Here is a 21,490-nt window from a genome sequence, read left to right as displayed (position 1 = left end):
CTAGAAAAATTTACAGAGACAGAAAGTAGAATAGAGGTTTTCAGGGACTATGGGAGTGCTGAATGGGCTTAATGGGCACAAAAAAGATTTGGCTTAATGGGCACAAAAGTTTCACTTTGGGATGATGGAAAGGTTCTGAGATGGACAGTGACAACATTTGCACAACAGTGTCAATGTACTTAATGCCACTGAATTATACATTTAAAAATGGTTAAAATGGTAAGCTTTGTGTATATTTACCACAAGAAAAAATTTAAAAACACTTAAACATAAAGTGTTAAAATAGTGGGACACTAATGCAGCTATTAGTTTAAGAGTGTCAATAGGAATAATACAGTGATAGTAAATAAGCTAAATGTTAAAAAGAAAAATGTCAATAACCTAACATCACATCTTAAGGAACTAGAAAAAGACAAATTTAGCCCAAAGCTAGCAGAAGGAAGGAAATTAACATTTGAGACATAGCAGAGACTAGAAAAATAAAAAAGAAGTCGAAAGTTTATTCTTTGAAAAGATGCCCCAAATTAATAAGTTTACAGGGGCTGGGGTTGTGGCTCAGCGGTAGAGCACTCGCCTCTCACATGTGAGACCCTGGGTTCGATCCTTAGCACCACATAAAAATAAACAAAATAAAAATATTGTGCCCATGTACAACTAAAATTTTTTTAAAAAATTAACAAGTTTATAGTCAGATTGACCAAGATAATAAATAAAATTAGAAATGAAAGTAGGGACATTATTCCCAACCTTAATTTTAAAAAGGAATAACTGTACATCAGTTAGGACAAACTGGACAAAATGGGAAGATTCCTAAGACAACAAATTACCAGGACTGATTCAAGAATTGAAAATATGAAAATACTGTAACAAATGAAGAGATTAAATCATAATCAGAAAGTTCTCAATACCAAGAGTAAATCCTAATTTGATCTATGGATTTGGGGCGATATGAAGTGTTAGTATAGGTTCATCAATTCTGACGTACGCCATGCTGGTGTAGGAAATCGGTAATGTGGGAGCCACACTGGTGTAGGAAGTTAATCAGGGAGAAGTCTGGGGGAAGGGTGCCAGAAGTATGTGAGAACTCTGCCTTGTGTTCAATTTTGCTATGAACTGCTCTAAAAACTTAAGTCTGTTTAAAAAAAAAAAATCACCCAAAATCACAACAAAATCACCCAATAAGTGTCTAGGACTTGAAAGTTTCGCTGGTAAATTCTATCAACCATTTAAAGAATAATTAAAACCATTTCTTATCAAGAAAAAATAGAAGAGGAACAAACAGGTAATAATGCTTCTTAATCCATTCTGTGAAACCAGTATTCCCCTAATAACAAAGCCAAAGACAAGAAGGAAAGAATATTACACAACATTATTGCTTACATATGAAAATCTTCCACAAAATACTAGCAAAACAAATGCAATACAATATTAGTTATACACCATGAACAAGTGCGATTTATTTCAAGAATTCTGTGGTAGTTCAATATGAGAAGATGAATGCAGTATTATCACAGTAAAAGAACAAAGGAGAAAGAAAAACAGGATCATCTCACTTATCACAGAAAGCGCTATGACAAAACCCAATATTCTCAAGATTAAAGAGATTCAGAAAAATAGGAAAAAGGAATTTTATAAAGGGCACTTAGAGAAAACTCTCAGCTATCCTTCTACTCAATTGTTAAAGAACAAAAGCTTTCCTCTTACGATCAGAAACAAGATAGGAATGCCCACTCTCACCACTGCTTGTCAATATTAAAATGTGACTTTGAGCTAGGATAATTAGAAATATATCTATAAATATAATCAAATATCCATCGATGTATGAACTTCTTTTTCAACAATCCTATACCACTCACCCTCATGATTTACCCTTATTCATTATGCAGTATTTATGTCACTGTAGACTTTTAATTGAGAGGTGTGAATCCTCCAACTTTAGGTGAGTCAAACTTTTGGCCTATCCCCTGACCTCCAGGGAGATGAGAGTACCTAAATGTTGAGTTGATCACCAAGGGCCAGTGATTTAATCAACCATGCTTTCATCAGGAAGCTTCCTTCCATAAACATCCAAAAGGACAGGTTTGAAGAGTTTGCCAGATCACTGAGCACATGGAAGTGAGTGAGAGGTGGAGCACCCAGAAAGATCTTAAAGCTTTGCTCTCCTTCCTCTATACTTTGCCTTAAGCATTTCTTTCATCTGTTATTATTGACTATAGCCTCTTAAAAAGAGAGAAAACATTAAGTGTTCTCCTGTTATTACAGCAAATAACTGTGGAAACTGACCTGGAGACCTACTGCTTGGCATCTAAAGTAGGGGTTCATGAGACTGCACTCTTGATTCATGGGTCTGCATTATATCCAGGTGGTGTGAGAATGAACTGAATTATAGGACACCAAATTGGTGCATGCAGAGAACTGGAATATATGGGTTTATCTGTCTTTTTTTCTGTACGGTTGGTCTATGTGTCTGTTTTTATACCAGTACCATGCAGTTTTTGTTAGGCCAGCTCTGTAGTATAATATGAAGTCAGTTATTGTGATGTCTCCACCATTGCTCTTTTGGCTTAGAGCATTGGTGTTTTTATGGATTTTTTAGTCTTCCAAATGAAATTTAGGACTATTTTTATAGTTCTGTGCAGACTGTCATTGTTTTTTTTTCATTTGTATATTTGTTTTGCTTTCTTCTTTTTTTTTTTTTTAAGTACCAGGGGTGTTTGACCACTGAGACACATGCCCAGTCAACATATTTATTTTGTATTTAGAGACAGGGTTTCAACAAGTTGCTGAAGCGGGCTTTGAACTTGCAATCCTCCTGCCTTGGCCTCCTAAGCATCACCACACCAGCTGTCATTGTTATTTTGATGGGGATTGCATTGAATCTGTATACTCCTTTTGGTAGTATGACCATTTTAATAATGTTAATTCTGCCTGTTCATGAACATGGAAGGTTATTTTCTGAAGACTTCTTCAATTTCTTTTTTCATGTTCTATGATTTTCAAGAAGACAAGTTTCCCCTCCTTGGTTAGATTTATTCCTAGGTATTTTATTTATTTATTTTGTGAATGGAATTGTTTTCCTGATTTCTTAGCAGATTTATTGTTGGTATATAAGAAAGCTATTGATTTTTGTATGTTGATTTTATTACCTTCTACTTCACCAAATTTGCTTATTAGCTCTATCAGTCTTTTGGTAGAGTTCTTTGGATCATCCAGGTGTAAGATCATACCTGCAATGATACTTTCACTTCTTCTTTTCCTATTTTTATTCCTTATATTTTCTTCTTTTGCCTAATTGCTCTGGCTAGAATTTCTAGCATTATATTAAACAGGAGTGGTGAGAGTGGATATCCTTGTCTTGTTCCATATTTAAAAGGAAATGCTTTGCTTTCCCCATTTACTGTGAGGCTGGCTTTGGATTTTTCATATAATGTTGAGGTAGGTTTTCTATCCCTAGTTTCTTCAGTGTTTTTATCATGAATAGGTGCTGAATTTTGTCATAGGCCTTCTCTGAGTTCATTAAAATGAATAAGTGATTTTTGTCCTTATTTCTATTTATTTGATAAATTTTATTTATATATATTAAACCATTCTTGTATCTCTGGAATAAAACCAACTTGGTCATTGTGTATAATCTTCTTAATACATTGTTGAACATGATTTGCTACTATTTTATTAAGTATTTTTGCATCTAAGTTCATCAAGGATATTGTTTTCTTTCCTTGTTGTGTCCTTATCTAGTTTTGGTATGAGTGTGATAAGGCCTCATAGAATGAATTTGGAAATATTTGTCCCTTTCATAGACTAATGTGAGGAATATTGGCATTAGTTCTTCTTAAAGGTGTGGTAGAAATCAGGTGAGAATCCATCTGGTCCTGAGATTTTCTTTGTTCGAAGTCTTTTTATTACTGCTTCTATCTCATTGCTAGTTATTGTCTGTTTAGGTTTTATGTCCTCTTAATTCAGTTTTGGCAGATCATATTTGTTCTGGAAAATATCCATCTCTTCTTGGGTTTCCAATCTATTAGAGTGTAAATTTTCAATAGTCCCCAATGATCCATTGGATTTCTGAGATATCTAGTGATTTCTCCTTTTTCATCTCTAATTTTATTAATTTGGGCCGTTTTTTTCTTTTAGCTAGTTTGACTAAGTGCTCTTATCAATCTTATTTATCTTTTCAAAGAACCAGCTCTTGTGTTTCATTGATCCTTCGTACTATTTTTTTTATTCCCAATATCATTGATTTCAGCTCTGCTAATTATTTCCTTCCTTCTGCTAGTTTTGGGATTGGTTGTTCTTCATGGGCCTTGAACTCTCTTCTCTACCTTTCTTTCTTTCTTTCTTTCTTTCTTCTTCTTCTTCTTCTTCTTCTTCTCCTTCTTCTTCTTCTTCTTCTTCTCCTTCTTCTTCTTCTTCTTCTTCTTCTTCTTCTTCTTCTTCTTTTTCTCTCTCTCTCTCTCTCTCTCACACACACACACACACACACAAAGAAAAGAAAATGATTCTTCATAAAAATGACAAAATTGTCTCCACTACAGTGGTCCAAATAGTTGACAAGAATGGATGGTCTTGGTTATACCCAACTGTCTGTCTTTCTGTTTCTTTTATTTATTTATTTTAGTTATACATGAGCACAATATCTTTATTTTGTTTATTTATTTTTATGTGGTGCTAAGGATTGAACCCAGTATCTCACACGTGAGAGGCGAGTGCTGTACCGCTGAGCCACAACCCCAGCCCCATCTGTTTCTTCTTGATCTGTGTCTACAGCAAGAACAGTGACAGGGGGTTGTTAACCCCTTCCTCATTTTGTGCTGCTTTCTGAGCTGCCAGTAGTAGTGGCCTAACTGAAGCTATAATTGAAATATTTCTCAGCTTCCTTTCTCACCAGTATGAAATAAGATGGAGCAGAATGTATCGGTGCACTCCCAGGGTAGAGTTGCTGGACTGAAGGGTATGAAGCAATCCCAATTTGTCTACAGGCTGTATAGCGGGAATGGGTTGGCCAGCAATGCTATCAGAATCACACTCCTATATACATAAAATAAGCTACTCAGAAAGTCAAAGAGTTATATCTTTCATGTGGAAAATGGAGAGAAAAAAGCAAAAAAAAAAAAAATTATCATGAAAACAGAAAAGAGACCAGGAGAACAGAGGACAGTTTTGGAGGAGGGAGGAAAGGAGGAATAGGAGAGGCTGAAGAGAATGAAATTGATCAAATTATGTCCATGTACAAATATGTCACAATGAATCCCACTATTATAATGCATAATTATAATACATTATGTCATTATCACCAACAAAATATTTTTTTAAAAAAGAAGTTACTTCTCCTGCCTGAAATGTTCTGTTGCAAATTTGTGAACAATAGTAAGAATTAATGAAATATGTCCATTTCTTGTGTTCTTTCTAGGTAGAAGAAAGGTTAATCATTTAGATGTAGGAAAACATGAAGTTCATATGTTATTTGTTTCACAGACTAAGAGATGGCACAACACCTTTCAACACTGTAGAGAAGTTTATTTTGTTTTAATGTTACAAAAAAACATATATTTATTGTCAACATCACCAAAAGATAAATACCATTTCCATAATTTAGAGTATTACCAAACACAAGAGCCATAAAAAATAATATCCAAAATTTTTATGACAGCAGCTGCCAAATGAAGTATTTAATAGAAACCTTCAGCTGTAAGGATCTGTAAACCGAAAAGTTTTGGCATCTGGCATGTTATAAAAGTGGTTCTGTAGCTGTTTAGAACGTCTTGCTTCTAGTCGGAGCTGTCTAGTTCTCTCCTTCATAGTTTCTTGCTCTGCTATTTTTTCTATGCGTTTCCTTCTTAGCCATCTATAGAAAAAAGGCAAGATCAGATTTGGTAATCATCCCCTTAATTCACTTTTCACATTATAAGGTTAGGAAAGTAATTATCAATTGAAATAATGTTACAACACAAACTATTATTAAGAGAAAAAATTCAGGCTTACACCTGAAATTCAAGAAGGCATAGTTAATTAATGAAGTCTGTCCTATGATGAAACTGCCAACAAGATTGGCTGTTAGTAATAAACAATGTTTTACAAGTGCTGTAAGTCCTACCCTTTTTAGGAATATTGCCTTCTAAGCAAAAAACTTTATTAGATCCCAAGGAACTTGTTCTTTGCACTTCGCTATATTCTAAAATGTTACTTAGGTTAGAAATACTACTAGCATGATTCAGAAACACTGCCTCACTTTTCTTGATAGGGAAATTATTATACAGCTCTTGCTGTTCAATGCATAAAATAAGTTCTTCCTTAGACTGGAAAAATAAGCCTAAGCATGAACACATCAAAACAGGTTAAGGCCTGTAATCCCAGAGGCAGGAGGATCGGGAGTTCAAAGGCAGCCTCAACAACTTAGCAAGGCCCTAAGCAACTCAGTAAGATCCTGTCTCTAAATAAAATACAAAATAGGGCTGGGGATATGGGGATATGACTCACTGTAAGAGAAGTTTATTTATTCCAATGGTGGAATTACCCCCAAGTTCAATCTCCAGTACCCCCCACAAAAACAAAAAAAACAGGTTAAGGAAGAGTCTGCATCCTAAATAATCTAGTCAATAAAATAAATCTAGTGCTTTAGTACTTAAAATCAAAACAATTACATACACATACAGCTGGTATATAAGTGTGTATGTGGCGTGTGAGCAAGCATACACATTTATACATACATCTGGTTCTTTTCAGATACAAATATCTAAACAACTAAAATATTAGAATAAAATGGACTTAAGAAAAAAATCATAGTTTTCTATGAACCTGAATTGGATATGAGTTAAACAAGTTACCTCTAAGTCATTCATGTATTGCTTTGGGAAAAAAAAATGTTAGGGTTGGATATTAGATAAGATCATTAATAAAATAAGCAAACTGTACAACAGTACATTCACTGTGACTTAGTAATTTACAATTACATGTAGAGAAAAATATAGAATTCTAAAACTAACAGTCATTATTTCTGTGTGAGGAATGTAAATAGCTTCTGTTTTCTCAATGCACATTTACTGTTTCTTTTATAATAAAAGATTATAAAAGAGGGAAAAAAGAAGAATGAAACTTCAAATAAGTGGGTTCAATACTTACTAGTCCCCATTTTTCCCAAGGCTTGCTAACAAAATTAAGAAGCTGGGTCTGTATTCTCAGAATTAATGAGGTAATGCAGTTTTACCCAGATAACTAGAAAGAAATTAGGTTAGCCTGAAAAAAGAAAAAAAATAATAAAGCTGTGTCTTGAACTTACTGTTTAAAAGCTCTTTCACGGCCTTCTGTTCCTTTAAGGAAGAATAAGCATTCCTCTTGTTTTCTTAGTTCTTCTGTCTTCCTTTCTTTCATCTGCTCTTCATGTTTTTTCTTAAGCCACAATCGAAAAGCTTCTTGTGGATCTCTGCTTTCCTGCTGATTAGAAAACAGGGTTTAATTAATTTAGAGAAACCAAAACTACTTTCTGAGTCCCCATCTATGGGACCCTACAAGAATACATTGCCTGATCATCCATTTTTCCTAACAGTGTCAACCTCATTACCTGCATTCCAAGTATGCAGACCACATCACCCTTGAATTAGCAGTGCGGATTGACCTTCTGAAGGAAATTCAACCCTGAACTCACTTGCCATCTGTTTTCTTTCAAAAGTCTTATTGAGAGGATTAGGGATATAGTTCATTGGTAGACAACTTACCTGGCATCTGTAAGCTCCTAAATTGTGTCCCAGAACAAAAAACAAAAGTTAAACCCACACACACACAAGGATTATTGATTAAAAGTTTGATTTTCAAAATTGATCCTTCTGTCAAAATAATTTTGCACAGAGACATAAACATACAACAAAGAACTGAAGAAAGGCTGGGCATAGGCAGTGAATGGAATTAATGTGTAAGGAGCTGTTTTCAAAGGTGCTCAATAGAAAACTAGTTTATGCTATATGATCCAACACTGGTGCCATCTGCCCCTTTTTTTTTTTTTGAACTCTCAAACTTTTTTGAAGTTTTAAAAATATCTGTCAGAATGTACTTAACTGGTAAGTCCATCTTCGAAACTATAATTACTATCATTGAGGACCAGCATCAGGATATTAGCTTCAGAGAATTTTCCAAAGTTGAAAAAGCTCTTATTTAGGGGGGAAAAAAGGGAGAGGAAAGGAACATATTTGGAACTCTCTACCCTTGGGGAAAGTATGACTTATGTGGATGTCTAGCTAAAAATATAAAAGGAAAGGGTACACTCATTTAATGCTTGTCTCAAATAGGAGATGTGTGACAAAGAAGACCTTTTCCTCCATCTCACCTTTTCTCTTATTTGTAATCAACATTGGCAAGTATGTGCCCATCTAATTTGTAAGACTTATGTAATTCAGATCTTGGATGCACAAACAAACTTTAGCTAGAGGACATCTGGATCTAAAGGATGACTACTGAACACCTGGAAGGTTGGGAATAACTGGAGAGGAATCATGGATCAAAAGAGTCAAGGATTAAGGGATGGAGAGGAATGATGGGCACCCATGTTCTTTCATTTACTTGACAGATATTTATAAAATATTTACTACATGGCAGGCATGTAAGTATGGAGTTTCATGAACAAAAACAAGATTCCCCCTCTTATACAGTCTGTGTCTGCTCTGTATACTATAGTAGCCACTTGTCACATGAGGCCATTTAAATTATATTTAAAGTTCATACCAAGTGTGGTGGCATACATCCATAGCCTTTTCATAGAAAAATTCTTTGCCAACTTGTCTATTAGTAGTGTTGATCCTTTTCTTTTGATATTTAGGAACTCTTTATACATTACATCAACTAGTTCTTTGAGAAATTAGCTGTATTTTTCCCTTTTTTGCAATGCATAATTATTGATTTTATGATAGATTCATAAAGTAAGAAAAAAAACCCAGAATATTTTTTTTCAAAAATCATTTATAGCATAACACAAAACTTATAATCTAATCTTTGGGCAAATTTTGTTGGTTCTACTTTCAAGGTATATCCTAAATTCTGCTACCCTAATCTATGCCATTATTTTCTATTGACTAGTTTTGCTTTTAATAATTGGTTTCCCTTTTCGTACTTTGCCTTTCTACCTTACCCAATCTGTTTTCCACATAGCAGCCAGAATTATCCTTCTGAAATGTGGAATAGATTGTGTCACAGATGCTCAGAAATCGCTAATGGCTTCTCATCTCAAAATAAAATCCAAAGCTCCTACCATGCCCTACAAGGTTGTACTTTACCAGACATAGGCTACTTCTTTTGACTCAATCTGCTCTTCAGCCACTTTGCTATAGCTTCACTTTGACTCCTTTGCTATTTATTGAACATACCAAACACAATCCCTTCTCAGATTCTTTGCTCTTACTGTTAACACTACTTGAAATATTTTTTTCCAGATACCCCAAAACTTCCTCCCTCTCTCTTTCTCTATAAATACACCATCCTTTCTCTTTACTTTCCCCTTTATCATGGCGCGCGCGCGCCTCTCTCTCTCTCTCTCTCTCTCTCTCTCTCTCACTTTTCTGAGGAATCTGATATATCTATCATCCAATCAATCATTGATTTTTTTTCTCTTCATATAGAATAATATGGACCAAGAGAACTTTATAAAATCATGGGCATGTTCTGTATCTGTGTTGTCCAAATACAGTAGCCTCTAGCCACATGTGGCTGTTAAGCACTCAAATATAGTCAGTGTGACTAAGGTACTGAATTTTAGATTTTTCTGTTTTATAAATAGGGTCTTTCTGCAATGTTAACAAATGGGAATGATTAAGTAAATTGTGATCTATTCACATAATGGAAGATTTGAAAACTTCTATCTACATACACATCAGTGGATAGAATTTGGGTTTATATCCACATATCACATATGTTTATATATATATGAATGACAATACTCCTGAAAAGAAGCACAAAACATTGCTAATTCTGGTTACTACTGGAAAAGGGGAATTTATTAGCTGGGGAAGCTGGGAGAAAGAATTCTTGGTACATTTTAACTTTTGAATTACATTGTATTGTTTGTATTATTTATTTAAAAAGCACCAACTATTTTAAAAATGTTGCTTCTAAGGGATTTTCAAAAGTTTTCATTTAAAATAATGGGAATGATAACCTCAGATTAAACAAAAAAGGGGTATAAAACGGCACAAAAATCCCAAGCCCCTCATCTTCCTGAAAGGAAATCTGAATCTCCTTTTCATTACATTAAAATTTACACTTTAAAAAAAATCTTTAAAATTATTGATGGACTTTCACTTTATTATTTTTGTATATGTGGTGCTGAGAATCAGACCCAGAGCCTCACACATGCTAGGCAACAGCTCCACCACTGAGCCACAACCCCAGCCCTAATATTTACACTTTTAAAATGTAAAGCAAATTAAATCACAACTAAAAAGTCTTATCATCAAAATTATATATAAGGTAATAGCAAATAACTTTCTATATTGGGGGAACTAGAAGATAAAAATATGAGAAATATTAAAGCAAAGAATTATAAAGATTAAATATGAATAATAAAAATAATTACTAATGGATAAACTGATTAAGAAATAAAAACAAAAGACCATAGAATCTGAAATTTCTACATCCAGCCATGAATGGAGTAACATCAGATTCCTTTCCACCTTAATCAGCTGTAAAACCAGACAAAATATATGCAGCAGCTGTGATTATTGACAGAAATAAAAACACATGCTACAGCCTCATGTTCATCTGACTTTTTTACTCTCCTGACCACATTATAGGAAGAGAGAAATGGCATAGAGCAGTTAATGGTCTCATGGGCTCATGAAACAGAGATGGGAACTTGGGGCTTTTAGAACAGCTGAATTTCTAGGTCAGGGCATCAGGAAAAAGGGAGTCATGAAGAGGAGAGCTCAAAAAGACTATTATGGGGGTTTCTTCTTGGTTCAAGTGATGAAGATACTAGAAGTAATGATGGAGTAAGTGCTCATAGAGAGTATGTAGGTATATATACCCCACACATACAATGTATATATTACTGATCAAAGGAAACAAATTTCATTGCAGGAAAGATATTTTTAGCTATTCCTCCAAAAAATATTTTTAGCTACTTTTCCTAAAATGGCACCCAGAATCTTTCTTTCATCTGATATAGAAAAGGTCATTCTACATACAATATGCTGGAAATACATTCTGGAAACTATGACTCACATTATACATAATGCCCCTCAGCAGTAATAAACAAAATGCACTTATCACAATGTTTTAATAAGCCAAATTAATCAACTACCAAAGCTTCAGCAGGGAGGAAGTTCACTAAAATATTTCAGAAATCTCATTAAAGTCAGTTTTTTAGATAGACATGCAAATGTATCAAAAAATTTTAAATATAGTAATTGCAAAGGAAAATATATAACCATGATGAATTCTTACATAAAATTATTTGAAATAAATTGTTTGATATAGCCCATGTTTTCAGAAACTGATATTCAAGGTTATGATTTCTGTTAACAAAGAGTACAAAAAAGAATACTAAAGTATACATTGATTTTTACAAATACCTAATACAAATTCTACTAGGCTGAATATTATGAGGCCTGAAGGTCCATCCTCCTGGAAACAGTCAGCAGTACAGTCACAGCTGTATTTTCCTCAATTAGTGATTGGGAAACACAAGTGCCTCTCATCTTCTATACTCTTAACCATTACAGCAGTGTGCTGTGATTCTTCCCTACCCAATTCTTACTTCCCTCCCTCCCTCATAAACCTTGCTAGATTGTTTCTGTAACCTATTCAATGATATGAAAACTTCCAAACATCCTCTTATCCTCCTGATCCACTGAGAGGGCCCTAGCCTTAAATCCCCTATCTTATGCAAAGCCTGATTTGCCCCCAAGGAACAGCTTCTTCTCTCAAATAGAACCTACATATTTTCTGCCATACTTCCAAAGTGCATTCCTCTACTCCCTAAATAAACTAATGTTCCTTTAATACCAATGTGTTTATTAAAGCTGGTAATGTAACCACCTCTAATCACTCCTGGATCAGAAGCCTTCTCCATCCCATTTCCAAGTTTAATTTATAACTACATTGGTCAGCCATTCAACATCCACCCCACAGATTTTTTTTAAAAAAATATTTTTTAGTTGTTGGCAGACCTTTATTTTATTTATTTATCTATTTATTTATTTATTTATTTGGGCGCTGACAATCCAAACTCAGGGCCTCACACATGCCAGACAAGCACTTTACCACTGAGCCACAACCCCAGCCCCACCACAGATTTTATTGTCTTATAACTCTCCTCTGCTCTTGTCACCCATGCCTATAGCCACATTTTCATCCCCACAAACTATCCCATTTCTGAAATTACTAGTCTCTCCACTTGTATCTTCAGTCTCAACATCTCTCCTGATCACTACACAATCTTGTCTATTTAATCTACAATATATTCACTTGAATTTTTTGTAGGTACATCAAACTCAACAATTTAAAAACTAAAATGATAATTTCCCCAAATTAGTATCCCCTACCAAACTGCTTAGAAAAAAAATGTAGTGTATTAGTATAATTTCTCCTTCTCCCCCAAACACATTATTTAATCAATTACCAAGTTCCTTCAATTAATACATTAAAACATACCTCAAATGCCTTTCTCTCTCTACTGCTATAACCTTAACCCAGTTGCCATCATTTCTCACCAACACAAGTACACCTGTTTTTTTTGTTGTTGTTGTTGTTGAACCAACAACATATGAATGTTTATTTCATTCTTACTGAAGTTTTGAGGTACAAAGGTATAGTAAAGTGTTTTATAGGAAAGCAAAATTAGGGCTAATTTTTCAAAGACAACCTTTCTTGACTCTATTAAGTACTCAATACATCAAAGGGTGTTTAATAAATGGCTATATTAAGTGCATTTATAATATTCTTTTGAGAGATTATTATAAGCCATTCTCATAGGCCACAAAGAAATAAAAGGACTATGTACAGCCTGTGGGAAACAAGCAGGGACCTGAAGAGGGCCTTGGTGGGGGGTGCATTCCCAGGGGAGAGTGTCCTGTAAGGGGATGGAAACAATCTGGTGAGACTCCACGAAAGAGCATAACAAATAAGTCTGTGGTAATATCCCTGGGTAATCGGGCCCACAACTCTGTGGAGCTACTTCCATAACTCTGTGGCCATGGGTCAAAGAAGGCCTCACATCCCTGTGGGTTCTGGGAGGTGGGTCCATCATGCCTGGAGGGGGTGTCCCTTGGCCCATAGGTGGGGAAGGACCCATCAGGACCCCTTCTACAGGTTGTTCCAAATCAACCTGTGTTACTGTTGAGCCACCTCTCCTCTCCAGTTCCTTCACTTGGTTCTCTCCTTACAATCATCTAGTCATGATGGATTATTAACTCAGTCTTTAGCCCCTCTCTCTCTCCTTCTGAGATGACTAGAGTATGGAACTGAAAGTTCCAATCCCTAATCATGGCTTAGTTTTTCTCTCACCAGCCCCATCCAGGAACCAACAAGTTACCTCATTAGAACAAAAGATACTTCTATTACTCGGGATAATTTCTAGGGGATTAAGAGTTCCCTGTCAGGAACCAGAGTCAAAGACCAAATATCAGAATAAAAGACACACCTAGCACCCCTACTGCTCATGAAATTACAAGGGTTTTAGGAGCTCTGGGCCAAAAACCATATATTGGTAGACACCAATATATCTATAATTATTTTTATTTCACAAACATGCAAATCCATACTCAGATAGAAGTATGTATATTATTATTTGATGACCAAAAGATGGTATGGTAAACATTCACTCTCACATACTGTTGGGGGGGACTATAAATTGAATAACAATTTGAAGTTAATTTACATAGCTAACCAAAAATTTCACTCTGAACATTCAAAAGTTATCAATTCTACTCTTAAAAAACTCTCCTACAGATTACAGATATTTTCCAATAGAACGTACATCTTTACTACAGCACTATTAATGGCATAATATTGGAACCTATCTAAACACTGACAAATGGGGAATGGTTTAATAAATTTAAGAGTGGAATACCATGTATCTCTTTGAAAAAAAGAGATCTAAATGTAATGGCCTAGAAAGATATTCATGATGAAGTGAAAATAAACTGCATAATAAAATTTTGGTCAAGTAAATAAATAAATACAAATAACATATGGGTTTGCATCACACTGTCAAAAATAGTTATCACTGTAAGATGAATCTGGAAGAGCTGAAAAATGAATTTTCAATTTTTACCTTTTTTTTTAATTTTAAAGTAGTAAAGATATGGGGGTTTTTTGTTTTAACTTTCTCTTGGATTTTTTGTTTAAAATTTTTATGATTTAAATATTTCAGTGTCTCTAACTTGCTACTTTTTACATAATATTTCTATATGTCTACTTGTCTGAGTGAAAGAGAATTTATCTATGTTTCATTGGAACAGCAAAGCTATACTATCTTTAAAAAATGAATCCGTAGTTTTCTGTTTTTCTGTGCTATGAACATTTCTGTTTGTTGGTTGGCTGTTTGCTTGAGATGCTAGGGATTGAACCCAGGCCTCACAAGCCATGCAAGTGCTCTACCACTGAGCTATACCCCTAGCCAATTTATTTTCATCTTGGAAAAGGTCTTGCTGAGTTGCCCAGATTGACCTCAAACTTGTGGTCCTTCTGCTCAGCCTCCCAAATAGCTGGGATTACTGGTGTGTGCCACCGCACCCAACTATGAAAGTTTGAAAAAATAGGAATAATTTGATTTTTTGTTTCTTAGAACCTAACTATAAAGTCATCTCATGCTCCATCTTTTGCAGACCTCGCACTATTCTTCCATGTCTTCCATGGGTCCTTAGTCTCACATTCAGACTCCCTTCTTGTAAACAAGATTGGTTTTCACTTACTCTACTATTCATGTCTTCAATTTGCTTTGCTCGCTGAATTCTCCTCATTTCTAGAACTTGCTCTCTTTTCTTTTGCAACCATGCTTTAAATACCATGTCATTCTCTTTTTTCTTTTCTTTCTCTTCTTCTAGTTTCCGTTGTTCTTCCTAGTAGAAAGTATGTGAAAATACATTAATAAAAAATTAATAAAATTGTATGCGTTATCATAGTGGAGAGATATATATTTTGAGATCTAAACTCAGGATTCTCTGCCCCTGAAAGGATCCCTCTAAAAATTCCACCTTCTTAAAAAACAGGACCTCAAATTTTTTAGTGGGAAAAATGAAGAAATTTCACTTTAGATAAGTTAAGCTGTAAAGCCTATAATTATATAATAGAGATACAATACAAAGATGATGTTTAGGAGTACTTTGGATAGCTCTTCTATACAATTTTCCATTGAATTGCAGTTATGCAAAAGGAAAAACCACATTCTAGAAGCAATATAAATGTCTTAATTTATATATTTTATATACAATTATGTGGGTATATGTTAATATGTAACAGTTTATAATGTTCTACATTATTGTTAAAAGTATTACTTGTGATGAATAGTATTGTGATTATGAAAGGAAATGCCATAATCATTTAGAGAAGATACCAGTAAAAAAATAAGACATTACATGCTCTCTAGATCTTGCTTTTAAAATACTTTAACCAAGGAAAGAGGAGGAGATGAATTAAATATGCCAAAATCGCAATGATTTTTGAATCTGGGTGATGAAGATAAAGAGTTAATAGTGCATGTATAGGTGTTTTAAACTTTTTTATTAAAATGTTTAAAAATGGGGCTGGGGATGTGGCTCAAGCGGTAGCGCGCTGGCCTGGCATGCGTGCGGCCCGGGTTCGATTCTTAGCACCACATACAAACAAAGATGTTGTGTCCGCCAATAACTAAAAAATAAATATTAAAATTCTCTCTCTCTCTTTCTCTCTCTCCCTCTCTCACTCTCTCTTTAAAAAAAATGTTTAAAAATGTTTTTCAGGTAGTTTATGTTCATAAAGTAACAATTTTTGCCATCAGACAAATATTTAGACACTGGGTTAATGATTAAGAATGAAGTAAATTTTTTATGTGAATTATTCAGTTGATGTTATAAAAAAGGAGTTATTTAAATTTGAAGGGAGATGCTGAAATCAGTTGTGTAGAGCTATAAAACAGCAACCAAGAGCAAAACAGCAGAGCACAGAGGAAACAGCTCTACAGGGAGTCAGGCCTAGGTAATAGTTCTGTAATTCACAGCACTGGCTTGGGCAAGGTGCTGAACTTCAGCCTCCTTAGGCTTGTCTATCAAATGGAGCTGCATCAACAAGTTCTTACGTCCTCTCCAGTTCTAAAATTTTATCACTTAAACAAACTGAATTATTCAAATCCATGATTAAATTATCTTTAAATAATAGAATCCAATGTGTTTTCCTTATGTTTTGTCAAAATAGCAAACTCTTCTAATTCAGATGATTCTACTGTGTTTTATTCTTTTTTTTTTGAATTTTTTAATATTTATTTTTTAGTTTTCGATGGACACAACATCTTTATTTGTATGTGGTGCTGAGGATCAAACCCAGCGCTGCGCGCATGCCAGGCAAACGCGCTACCACTTGAACCACATCCCCAGCCCCTGTGTTTTATTCTTAACACTTAACAATTAAAAAATAAAGTAAGCAAAATCTCCAATACTTTGAACAATAATTTCAATTCTTGTTGCATTTATAAATCATAGAAATATACTCTATTTTCAATATAATTCCCACTTGTATTCTTACCTCTTTTTTTAGCCTTTCTCTCCTTTGTTCTAGCTGTCTTTGGAGTTCTTTCTGTCGAGGGGAAAGACAATATGTTGAGGTCACTGGAGATGTATTTGCAGACTGTGTCCGGTGATGAGATTTTCCGTTTCCTTTACTTCTGTCTGAGTTAGGAGCAAAGTTTTGACAAGTCCTAGGGTTGGGTGGTGGCTGAGGGACAAAAGTCAATGGCTCTCCTGTTGAGTGAGTGACAGCATGAATCTTTGCTGCAGGCTCTTCTTTCTTGACACTATTGATAGAGGAATTGGGAGATCTGAGTAACAACTGCTGGGGTTCATTGTCTGTACTACTAGCATTATTAATGGGGGGCAAAAAACCCTGACTCTCAATGTCTTGTAAATTCAGAAGTTCAAACTTCCCATCTCTCTCTACCAGTATCTTCCTATCTTTGTTCTCTTCACAGCTTCCATCAGTAAGTGATAGCAGCACACTTTCTGATCCTAACTCATTGGAAATATATAACTGTGAGAGTTTTCCACACATATTTTCATTTTCAAAATAATTTTTGTACATATCATTGTCTTCTAGTGGAGGAACTTCCAAATCAACTAACTTGTCCTTAAACTTAAGTTTTCTCTCCCTTTTATAGTTCACAGGTTCTTGATTCTGCAGAATCTTGTTAGCTTGTATTATTTTCTCCATTATGTATCTCCTTACTTCCTCATCCTCTTCCTCCTCCAGGTCTTTCTGGCTTTCTAGTTTGGAATCCTGGAAAGAGTTTTCACTATCTGAATCTGATACAGGGTCCAATGGCTGAATACTTGGGACAGAAATGAAATCATTTCTTCTTGATGAAACCTCATCCTTCAAGGATTTGTCAGGATCAGAAAGCTGTTTCATGAGTTCTACTTCTGTTTCACTCTCTTTTGATTCCTCATTAGCATTCTCTTCTTTCTTGCAAACCATCTAAAAAAAGGATATGAGGTTCTATTTTTTATAAAATTGTTCATTTATTATGTGGACAAATCAAAATAGATTTTTCTCTATTTGTGAATTTTATGATTAGGAATATGTAAGGGCTTCTTATTCATATTTCACTGACAATTCTATCACCCTGTGCTCTGGATCTCACACCATTCCAGTCATGAGAACTTGGTTCAACCTTACCACTCTGGGTATCTTTACCTCTACTGGTTCTGACTATTCTTCTGTTCAAATTCATAAAACTCCCTTTAAAAACCATCTTAGGAAAATCTTCACTTTTGATTTTGTTGCCTTTTGAAAATCGTATCTACCCTATTTGTCTTCTCCATCACTAAGAAAGCAAAATGGAACCAAGAAAAGTTTGTAATATCTGCTGTTTTCATCTTCTCATGTTCTTTTCCTTAATCCCCTTAAATCGGGGTTCTTCTCTAAATACTCTGATCTTTATCCTTCTAAAATCACCTATTCATATCCCAGTCTCAGCTCTTCTCCTCATTACTTCCCACTTATTCTCACATGAACACACACACAAATACTATATAAAATGCACACACTATATATTTATAAAGAGAGAGAGAGAAAGAACCTACATGATCCAGGAACTGGTTTATTTTCCTGAATTTTCCTTCTTCATCTCTGATAAATAGTATATGACCACATTTAATGGATCTCTTTTGCCTAGAAGTATCTAATGGCCAGTCTTTGACCCTTTACTTTTTTCTGTATTTTCCTTCTTCTAAACAGCTAATTCAGTCTTAAAGTTTCAAATGTTAGCTTAAATATTATATTTTAAGGGATTTCTTTTATTTTTCATTGGCATTAGAAGTATAACCCCACAACTTCACTCCTGAAAGTAGGAATTTGACATGCTAAGCAAATGGAAATTGTATGTTCTTAGTTTCAAAGCAATAAATCATGATTTTGTTATTTAATAATGTAAATTATAACTTTATAATTATTATTTTAAATATTATTTAATCCCTGTTACCTCGTTGTTCCATGCCTTAGAATGTAACATTTAAACTATGCCTCAATTTTCTCATCTCTATGACAGGAATAATTTTATTTGTCCGAGTATATCAAAAACTTTTTGTGAGGTTTAGATGAGCTAATATGTCAAAATCTTCAAGAATCACAAAGCACTTTGTTAATGTAATTATTATGAATATTGTTGGCAATTTATACATACCTCTATTACGTTGGTATCACTTTTTTCTTTTTCATTAATTAGCCATTCCAGGTCCTTTTCAAAGTCATCTTCATATTCTCCACTGTCTTTTGAATCGGTATCTTTATTTTCATTCATTTTCTGTTTGTTAAAAAATAAATGCTATAAGATTTTTAAAAGATAAGGTATATGTAAATCTACTTTAGGGGTATAATATGGTATGGAGATTAATACTGAAGGTAAGCTAATTAAGACATATAAACACCTAACATAGAATGTCAAAATAAACATATTTGCATATACCCTAATGAGGGACTTGAAATGGCAAAACATTTCTATATGTGAACATTCTTAACAACCTTACAATTTTTGAAACACTAATCATAGAAGGAGGTTTAAAAAGGTAGATGAGACGACTGAGGATTAGAAAACGATTTCCACATCCCCTGCCAATCATTAAAACATCATCCAGGTCACAGCAAATGATTTTTGTTTGTTTGACCCATTTACATGTGTTCATGTTCAAATAAAAATGAGTACATCAATTTCCATCCTTTTTTTTTAGTTGTAGATGGACACAATACCTTTATTTTTTTGTGGTGCTGATGATCACACCCAGTGCCTCACATGTGCAAGGTAAGCGATCCACCACTGAGCTACAGCCCCAGCCCTCAGAGCTTTCTAATAAGTATCAACTAATTCTTACTATTGGTGAATGTTGATTCATAGAAGTATAAAATGTATTCTATATAAAATACATTTTTCATTAAAAAACTTTCATACCTCCTACTATCAAGAAGACAGTAATAGTAAATAGGACTGTCAGATAATATTAAATATAAAATTATTATTCAACTGTTCAACTAGAGAATTATTATTATTTCTAAAGTATTAGTTGTACTATAATTCCTTCCAGATATTTACTTCTTTTCAACTAAAAATACAAAATGGACTTTCTTAAAGAATTCAAAGGTAAGGCTTCCATAATTTGTAAATCAGATGTTCAGGGCAATAATATTTTGACCTGGAGAAACCAATCACTATTCAGAGTAAGTTTATTTAAGACTTCCTAGCTGCGAGACCAGCTAAATCCCTTAAGCTGTGTCTACATACCTACTAATTTAAAAAGGGCACTATGAATGATGTAGAATAAAGTAAAACTCATAATCTGAAATTTTAAAAATAGTAGTGTTTTTCACAGTCACAGTGCCTTGGGATAATCAGGTCCTCTCCAGACAAGGTATCTAAAGTTTATTAAGATGTTTAAGTGACATTACTTTTAGGTCAAAACTTCTTTGGGACTCCTTAGTGCTTTCCCTCATTTTTATAATAAACCTAGTTCTGAACTCAAAAGCAGTTTCCTGAAAACTTGGGGAGTGTGCTTTATTATTTACAAAGAATCCTGTCCATGTGAAAACTCAGGTTTAAACTAAAACAGAAATGGTATAATTAATAAAAATACAATGATTATAAGTCAAACATATTAGGTGTTATTAAATTCTACTATTGTAACTTAAAGGGGGAAAGCATACATAGGTGAAGTAACTGAGAAATAACTGTAGCTGTATGAAATCTGAAATGTAATCCTATTTCTGTAACTCAAAAAAGTTCACGGGCCGGTTCCTCAAGTAAACAAAGGACACAAACCATAAACTCTTGTTGCCAAGTCCCTTAGTTTTTTTTTTTTTTTTTTTTTTTTTTTTTAATGCACCACAGGATATTCAACCCCTAGGATTCTTTTAATCTCCATGCCCCAATACTGTCCATATGGTACACAGTCAGCATGCCAAACAGAGACGCATCTTGGGCAACCCACTACCTGACACTTCGTTCCTTCTGGATCTCGGCCACATTTAGATTTCAGCATTTATCAACAGTAGAATCTATGTAAGTGACTTAGCCTACATTCTCTTACAGAGAAATGTAGGAAGAGACTGAAATCAACCCTCCTCCCGAGTGTCGGACAGACCCCGCGCGGTGAGGAGCCTGAGCCTCGGAGTTGAGTGACAGTCGGGACTGGGACAGTCAGAGCCGTCACGAATTCACCGACTGCGGTCTTACCTCGAAGCCTTCTAAGCACGCTTGTTGAAAAGCTAAGGACTGAGAGAACGTCAAAGCGGAAGCCTTTAATGCAGAATAAATAAGTGCGGGAGCACAATACAAACAGCCCTTGGGCAGGGGTCCCCAGCTCCCGCGCCGGGACGCCTCCGGCCCTCCGCGCTGCACCGCCGAGGGGCGGGTCTCCAGAGCGGCCCGGAGCCAGCATCGCGGGCGCCTGCCTCCCAGGGACGAAGCTGGCACTTCTCGCGGTCGGAACCTGGCCGTACAGCGGTGGGGAAAAAGCTCCGGGGGTCCCCGAGGCCCCCGCAGAAGCCGTCCCGCTGCACTGACGCCCGCCCGCCTGGCGTCTGCCCCGCCGCCGCGGACCCGTCCCGCACCGTGCCCCACTCCTCGCCCTCCAGCCCCCTCCTGCCTGTGTGAGGCGCAGCGGCTGGGGTCACAGAGGTGGCCGCGGGAGTTCTCGCCTCCTGCTTCTGAGCTCTGACAGCGAGGCGAAAGGGACTCCAGCACCCGCTTCCGCGGCGGCGAGGAGGGGATGCCATGGCAACGGCGCGTCTCCGCGTCCTGCATCCGGGCCTCTCTGACGCCACGGTGCAGGAG

General features: G+C 35.4%; 1 protein-coding gene across 3 annotated transcripts; it reads right to left on the bottom strand.

Moving 5' to 3' along the window:
• Window positions 1-5,020: 5,020 nt before the first annotated feature.
• Window positions 5,021-21,490, bottom strand: CCDC181 (coiled-coil domain containing 181). 3 transcript variants are annotated; one of them, XM_081298492.1, is made up of 6 exons: window positions 21,303-21,490; window positions 18,851-18,970; window positions 16,699-17,643; window positions 14,895-15,041; window positions 7,277-7,428; window positions 5,021-5,845 (listed from the first exon to the last, which is right to left on the bottom strand). In XM_081298492.1, the coding sequence occupies exons 2-6, from the start codon at window positions 18,965-18,967 to the stop codon at window positions 5,683-5,685; spliced, it is 1,524 nt and encodes a 507-aa protein (XP_081154618.1). In that variant the 5' UTR covers window positions 18,968-18,970; window positions 21,303-21,490; the 3' UTR covers window positions 5,021-5,682. The 3 variants fall into 3 exon arrangements, with proteins under 3 accessions (XP_081154618.1, XP_081154617.1, XP_081154619.1); XM_081298491.1 differs by having other exon boundaries at window positions 7,277-7,431; window positions 21,303-21,489; XM_081298493.1 differs by lacking the exon at window positions 21,303-21,490 and having other exon boundaries at window positions 7,277-7,431; window positions 16,699-17,664; window positions 18,851-18,916.

The sequence above is a fragment of the Spermophilus citellus genome, assembly GCF_964194105.1.
Source record: "Spermophilus citellus genome assembly, chromosome: 6".
NCBI lineage: Eukaryota > Metazoa > Chordata > Mammalia > Rodentia > Sciuridae > Spermophilus > Spermophilus citellus.
This window is presented reverse-complemented; position numbering and strand designations above follow the sequence as displayed.

Bases quoted from the DNA above. Each gene is read 5' to 3' on its own strand.
- CCDC181 (XM_081298491.1), bottom strand. From the start codon at position 18,967: ATGAATGAAAATAAAGATACCGATTCAAAAGACAGTGGAGAATATGAA. The intron at 15,042-16,698 runs GTAAGAATACAA...ACTTTCTACTAG, and splicing joins GAGAAAGGCTAAAAAAAGAG to GAAGAACAACGGAAACTAGA. The intron at 7,432-14,894 runs GTAAGTGAAAAC...TTTTCTAATCAG, and splicing joins TTGAAGACATGAATAGTAGA to CAGGAAAGCAGAGATCCACA.